The sequence below is a fragment of the Engraulis encrasicolus genome, chromosome 19 (assembly GCF_034702125.1).
Source record: "Engraulis encrasicolus isolate BLACKSEA-1 chromosome 19, IST_EnEncr_1.0, whole genome shotgun sequence".
Lineage (NCBI taxonomy): Eukaryota > Metazoa > Chordata > Actinopteri > Clupeiformes > Engraulidae > Engraulis > Engraulis encrasicolus.
Genome location: NC_085875.1, coordinates 29,940,278 through 29,947,777, shown reverse-complemented (window position 1 = coordinate 29,947,777; position 7,500 = coordinate 29,940,278). Strand labels below are relative to the sequence as shown.

At 44.0% G+C, this 7,500-nt stretch overlaps 1 protein-coding gene across 1 annotated transcript in view; it reads right to left on the bottom strand.

Moving 5' to 3' along the window:
• Positions 1–7,500, bottom strand: part of atrn (attractin) — a 129,922-nt gene that overhangs the window by 2,907 nt on the left and 119,515 nt on the right. The window contains exons 28-29 of the mRNA XM_063184077.1: positions 6,640–6,754; positions 1–1,076 (exon numbers count right to left, since the gene is read on the bottom strand). The exon at positions 1–1,076 is cut by the window's left edge and continues 2,907 nt beyond it. Coding sequence (XP_063040147.1) covers positions 952–1,076; positions 6,640–6,754 — 240 coding nt within the window. The 3' untranslated portion in view covers positions 1–951. The remainder of the gene's footprint in view (positions 1,077–6,639; positions 6,755–7,500) is intronic.

The window sequence follows — 7,500 nt, the reverse complement described above, 5'->3', positions numbered from 1 at the left end:
TAGCAGCCTGCTATTTTGCCGTCAACACTCTCTGCAGGACAATGGCAGCAATTGCTGCACACTTCAGGTGGAACATTGTAATTGATCCATCACAGACACAGAAGTGGCCCTACAGAGAGAGAGAGAGCTAGAGAGCGCAGTGCATCGGGTAACCGTTAGCATTGCTAACGCTAACTATTAGCATCACTAGCGTTACGTACTGATCGCTAACTAATAGTTGGTCATCGCAATCATAGGTGGCTACTGGTTATCATGGTAACGAGAGCACTGTAGAAAATGGCGCTGACTTGAGCTGCTGACTTGTTGAGACAGAAAAACAAACAAAAAAACAAAAAAAACATGATGCAAAAAAAGAAACGAACATAAAAACAAAACAATGTAAAAACGGCAATTAATATCAATAAATTACGCTGAGATGTTGGCGGAAGTCCGGGAAGGAGGAAATCCTTTGTGTAACAAGTCCGTTGAGGATGGCGTCAACTACAAGCCGCAGAGGATGACTTTCTCTACAACTTTTCTCTACTCCATCCATCCATCCGTCCGTCCATCTATCCAGCCCTCCATCCAAATGTCCACTAGTCCATCTAGTAAGTCTCTCCATTCCTCTGCTGTGCGCCACTCTGTCTTGTCTATATTGTTGTGCCTAGTTGTCCATAGCGCTTACAGCAAGCTTATGAAGCCGCGGCCCCAACCCCCCATGCTGCTTGCTGCGTTGTTTTTATTTACCCCAGGCCCCCCATAATGCTTCAGCCCCTCCCCGCGTGGCGTGGTGTGGCTCAGTCCTGGGGGGTAAAGGGGTTGAAGGAAGGGGGTTGTTTGGAGGGTGTTTGTGTGTGTGTGTGTGTGTGTGTGTGTGTGTGTGTGTGTGTCCATGTGCAGGAGGGGGTTGGTGTTTTTATCATGGGGTCAAAGTTCATCTCTGGTTGGGGGGGGGGTTACAGTGCCGTGGGGTCAGATACAGGTGGCGGGCTGCGCTAGAGGCTGCTGCTTGCGGCTCCGCATGCCCCCCGACTTCTCCTTGTAGCCCAGACACATCTGCTGAGAGATGTCCACCAGAGCACTGCCCACAGCCACACCTGAGGAGAGGGGGAGAGAGAGAGAGAGAGAGAGAGAGAGAGAGAGAGAGAGAGAATTTATAAAATCCTTTATGTACAACGTTGCATATCACATTATGCAGTTAAAACCACACTCCATCAGAAGTAGATGGGTTAAAAACAAATGAAAGAAATACAAATTCAAATACAAATACAAATACGCGAATGAGAGAGAGGAGGAGGCACAGAGAAGGAATAGAAAGAAAAAAAGATTGAAGATGGACAGAGCGTGTGAGAAAAAAAGATAATACAGAGGGAGAGAGAGTGAGTGAGTGAGTGAGTGACATAGACAGACAGAATACGCAGGTGAGAAGATGAATGAAGAGGGTAAGAAAAGAGAGAAAAGGAGAAGGAGATGGAGAAGGAGAAAGGGACAGAGAAGGCAGAAAGAAAGGCAGGATGAAAACAGAAAGGGGTAAAGAAAGGGAAATGTGATTTATGGGGAGAAAAAGAAAAAGGCAATATGAGGAGGAGAGAGAAAGGACAGAGAAAGAGAAGGGAGGAAGGTGGCCAGGGAGGGAAGAGAGGGAATGAAACGAGAGAATAAAAAAGAAGAGAATGCAAAACAAGGCAAAGAGTAAGGCAACATGTGCCAGGAGCAGAGTTTAGATTCTCTGCCCGAGCCGGCCGGGTCGGTCCGGTATTTTCCATCACTATCCTCAGGTCGGATCGGACCGGGCCGCGATCAAGCTTTTTTTTTAAATAAAAAAAAACTATTAGCTTAGGGGCTTATTGGTACGGGCAACATTATGCTGGATCATAATTAAGCGGGCTTGCGGAGCAAGGACCATGCAGAGCATGGCCCTTGCAGAGCAAGGCCCGTTTTTAAGCGGGCTTGCGGAGCAAGGACCATGCAGAGCATGGCCCTTGCAGAGCAAGGCCCGTTTATAGTAATCTCTAAGTCCTGTTTCTTCCTGTTTTTATTATTGGTCTTGTGCAGGGCAGCAGTAAAATAGAAAATGGATCTCCTCCTAGGCCTTTCGAGATAGAGACACCGTTCAAACACTAAAACGACCGGCTCGGCTTGGAGATCGCGTACAGTTATAGGCTTCTCCGTGTCTCTTGTCGTTTTCCCGTTTTTGGCGATTTTGTGAAAGCCTGGGTCCCCATTGAAAATAGTGGTGGAACCTCCATGAACCAAAATTCCGCCACTCTAGAGATTAGAGTGTAGGAGGCTTTTTCGGTCATAAAACATCAACACTTTCACCTAGAAGTTTAGTTGACGCGTTGTTAGCGAGCTCTATGGGATGTCTCCAAATTGTCAAAGTTTCATCTCCCAACTCCCAATACTTTTTAAATGGCAGGTTTGTAAAAAAAACAGACCTGGCTCTATGGAGAATCCCAGTCTTTGGAAAAGTGCATTTTTCAAGAGATCAGCGCATGTCCCACACGGAGGTCCATTTGTGCCTGACAAATTTAACCTATAAACTTCATTCAAAGACTGTTAGAGACATCACAAGCATGACTCCGATCTGTGAAAAGGACACGTGCCAACTCCTTTTAGTTTTTTTACAACGATGTTGTAAAGACAAAAAACTCATTCTCATTTTCTCCCCTGTTAAAGGCTCAATACTAACTGTCTTTCAGTCAATCACAACAGGTGCAGCCAGTGAAGGATTCCATTTCAACTGTCACTGTCTCAAGATTCCATTCTTAACGAGCAGGTGCGAGCAAGCATTCTAGAAGTCCATTGTTCAGCTCTGCAATGCAATGTAATATAGTCTTGCTGGACTATGCATGACAATTAGCTGCTTGGCTTAGTGGTAATGCATGCTGCTGCATTAGAGATATGGAGGTTGAGGGTTCGAAACCCACACGAAGCAATGTTGATTTTCTAAATTATATCATATGCAGCGTTCCTTGGCCGACTTAAAATGCCATACATGTATATCATTTAGTATGGATGGCAAATGTGCTGAATTACAGATATTGAGGTTGGGGGTTCGAAACCCAGTCAAAGCCATGTTGTTTTTCAAAATTACATCATATGCAGTGTTCCTTGGCCAACTTAAAGTGCCATGTATGTCATTTAGTATGCATGGCAAATGTGCTGGATTACAGATATGGAGGTTGGGGGTTCGAATCCCAGTCAAAGCCATGTTGATTTTCAAAAGTATATCATATGCAGTGTTCCTTGGCCAACTTAAAATGCCATGTATGTCATTTAGTATGAATGGCAAATGTGCTGAATTAGGGATATGGGGGTTGGAGGTTCGAACCCCAGTCGAAGCCATGTTGATTTTCAAAATGATATCATATGCAGTGTTCCTTAGCCAACTTCAAATATCATGTATTGTATGTCATTTAATATCAATGGCAAAGGGGTTGGATTACAGATATGGAGGTTGTGAGTTCTAATCCCGCTCGAAGCCATGTTGATTTTCAAAATTATATCATATGCAGTGTTCCTTAGCCAACTTAAAATACCATCTATGTCATTTAGTATATCCCCAAAACGCAGAGCTACAACACTTTCAAGATGGCTGAATCCAAGATGGCTGAATTGTTTGGCCCATAACTTCTGACTGGGTGGATGGAGTTTTTCCAAGATTTCTTTTAGCTTTGTTTTCTCAATAGTACTTTGTTTCATCTCTGCCCCAAAAGGCAAGCCCGCTTCCAGCATTTTCTGTGAGAATGCATTTCTAGTTAGACTAAATATTCTAAACACTATTCTTTATGTGAAGCTACAAAGTTGCACAAGTCAGACTACGAAATTGCAAAAGGCAGCATGCACAGTTTTCCTCCACAGGCAAGCGTAATACTGCTGTGCTGAATTGACTGGCGAGTGCGCGTGCGTGTGTGTGTCAAGGCTTGACATTGACAGGCGTCGGGGCACCTATAAATCGACTTTGGCGAGTAACAAACGGAGTCTCATATGCATTTGGCCATGATTTTAAAAAAAAAGAATTTAGTCGGAGATGTCGCTGTGGTCTTGTGAGACTTTAGACACTCGCATATCTCCCGTGTCAGAACTCGATGTTCCGCCTCCACTTGCGTCTGACTTAAAATACCACTGACAATTCTCCAGTTTAAATAAGTTAACCATCAACTGACAAGCGACGCAAAATCTATATTTTGCAATCTGCCTTTACAATCCAGTAGTGGTCATCATCAAAATGACCGAGGACAGAGGTATAAGACATGAGAAAAGTAAAGAAGTTTGAGATCAGTTTACAGCATGAAGATAGTAGGCTAGCCAACAAACGGACATTAATGTTCCGCTTATTGTCTGCCGTTTTTGATTCACCTGGATGCTTTTAAACACACATATGCTACACTAGTCGTCGTTGTGGCATTGTTTATCAAGATAAATGTTAACAAATTTGTTTGGTTCACTTAAAACAGCTTAAAACTGTAGTTGACAACCTCAGCTATAACGGTCCACAATATTAAGAAATGGTCGGGCTTAAATCGGTCTCGGGCTCATAATTTACAGTTAATGTGACGGGCCGGGCCGGTCCGGTCAGGGCTCAATGAGCGCGAGCTTCGGTAGGGTCGGGTTTGATTCTTTAGGCTCGATCTAAGCTCTAGCCAGGAGGTGGTGAAGGACAAGAGAGGATGGAGGGCAAATGAGAAGAGGAAACAGGAATGGTGAGGAGAGAGAGAGAGAGAGAGAGAGAGAGAGAGAGAGAGAGAGAGAGAGAGAGACAGAGAGAGAGAGAGAGATGGACAGAGCAAGCAAAAGAGAGAGAGGAAGAGGCACAGAGAAGGAATAGAAAGACAAAAAGAATAAAGATGGACAGAGCGAGAGAGAGAAAAAAGGATAATACAGAGGGAGAGAGAAAGAGAGTGAGTCAGTGACATAGAAAGACAGAAGAGGCAACAGGAATGGTGAGGAGAGAAGAGTGACGGTGGAAATATGAATTATTATACATTTGCATATGCATTCACACACACATCATCTTATCATCTTTTAATATGCACCTTGAAATCACCTCTGACACATGTACGCACACACACGCACAGAGACACACACACACACACACGCACGCACGCGCACACGCGCACACACACACACACACACACACACACACACACACACACACACACACACACACACACACACACACACACACACACACACACACACACACGCACGCACGCGCACGCACGCACACACAGCCATTTAAACACCTAAAAGGTGAGCACATGCCTTGAGTCAAACTCCCGAAACTCATTTACATTTTTCTACAAAAGCATGTGTCCTTCCTTTACAACGACGTGTGTACGTGTGTATGTGAGTCTATAAGGGTGTGTGAGTGTGTCTGTGTGTAGTCGGTGGTCAGTCAATTTTCTGAGCGAGTCAGATAGGCATAAACCATGCTGTAAAACATTCAAATCCCACTCGTAAAATAGCATTCAATGTCCATGGCCATGAACGTAACTACCATTGAGGACACAGAGCTCATGTCCTCTGTATTTTTTTCAGAAATGTAAAATGTATCTATTGATGAAAAACGATATATGATCAACAATGATAAATTCAGTCTATATACACTACCCCCATTTATCCTCAAGGCAGTGATTAATGAAAACAAACTTAAGAGTTTGACTGAAGTGTTTGAAACATTCTAAATGTACAGCATGCAGTACAGCATGCAGTATTTGACCTCTGTATTTGAAAATATCTGGTTACGGTCCTGTCCATGGCTGCAGAAGATTACGATTTTTTAAAGCCACCAGCCTCCGTCTCGGTTTTATTCACTGCCCATTTTCTAGACATGTCCTTCCATACATCTTGAACATGTGACTAACGAGTGCACCATTGTCGCGCCCACTTTGCTTCCTATGAGTCTGAGAGGGGTACTCAAGCCTGCTATTCCAGATCCCATTTACACGTCACACATTTAGAGTCTGGCGATGCGTGAGTCATAGACTGACAATAAGTCTATGAAAGCCCAGCAATGAGCTTGAATTACCATGCCACGCCAGGCAACGAGAACACAACACTGACTATTATGTATATTGTATCCTAATGTGTAGTATATATTATGTAGAATATGATATTACAATATGTCAAATGACGAACATCAGTTGAAGGTAGGTCTGCACGCTGTCAATAAGCTCCAAAAAAACCCAACTTTATTATTTAAAAAGCAAAGTTTCGATCCCCCTGGATCTTCATCAGGCATAAGCATATGGATCGAAACATTGCCTTTTAAATAATTAAGTTTATTTTTCTGAGCTTATTGGCAGTGTGCAGAGCTACAACTGTCTGACACTTTTGTCTGGCACCTGCAACAAGTGTTTCTGGATGTGCGCACCATACCCAAAACTACAAATAACTACAAATATCGATAATACATATTATAATGTTATGTACATTCTATTATGTATTTATATTAATTTATATTATATTATCTCATATATTATTACATTATATTACAATAATACATACATACAATTATTTTGCAACAACATCCTTGTGAGAAAGTTTTTTCTTCAAAAGATGGAATCTAATGCATTACAAACTTGTGGCTGTTTTGACTTGTCAAGGTCAGGTGCTAGGCTACCCACGGAGACGCCTCAATTCTCTCTCTCTTACCTGACTGGCCAGGGGGCGGGAGTCCTCCGGATCCCCGCGGTAACCGGATGAAGATTGACAGGACGGCTGCCTTGTTACCGTAGCAAGGCTCCAGAGCGATGGGCTTTGGGACGCTCTGCAACGGGGAAGAGAGAGAGGGGGAGGCATGAAGTCAGAGAGAGTGGACACACATGCACACACTTACAGTACACCTATACACATATTCAGGCACACACATTCACACACACACACACAGACACACAGACACACACACACAGACACACACACACACACACACACACACACACACACACACACACACACACACACACACACAGACACACAGACACACACACACAGACACACACACACAGAGTCCCAGATGATGATGTGAGCCTGAGTGAACCGTGTAGGTGTGTGGGATGGGCCGAGTGCGCTTCATGGACTAACTTAAAAGAGCATGGCTATGCTAACCCTCAGAGGGGGACCTCTATCGCTACAGTGCCAAGACTTCAATATGAGCACTGAGGGCTACGGCAATCAGAAGGTAGGCTCACACAAACACACACACACACACACACACAATTCTGACATTCGCGCGCACACACACACACACACACTTCTGACATGCACATGCTCTCTCTCTCTCTCTCTCTCTCTCTCTCTCTCTCTCTCTCTCTCTCACACATGCGCTCTCTCTCTCTCTCTCACACACACACACACACACACACACACACACACACACACACACACACACACACACACGCACACGCACACGCACACGCACACACACACGTTCTTCAGACACAAACATGCTCACACACACATGCAGAGTAATTACATTCCATCCCTGACCCACTTTATATTTCTGTCGCTCTCGAT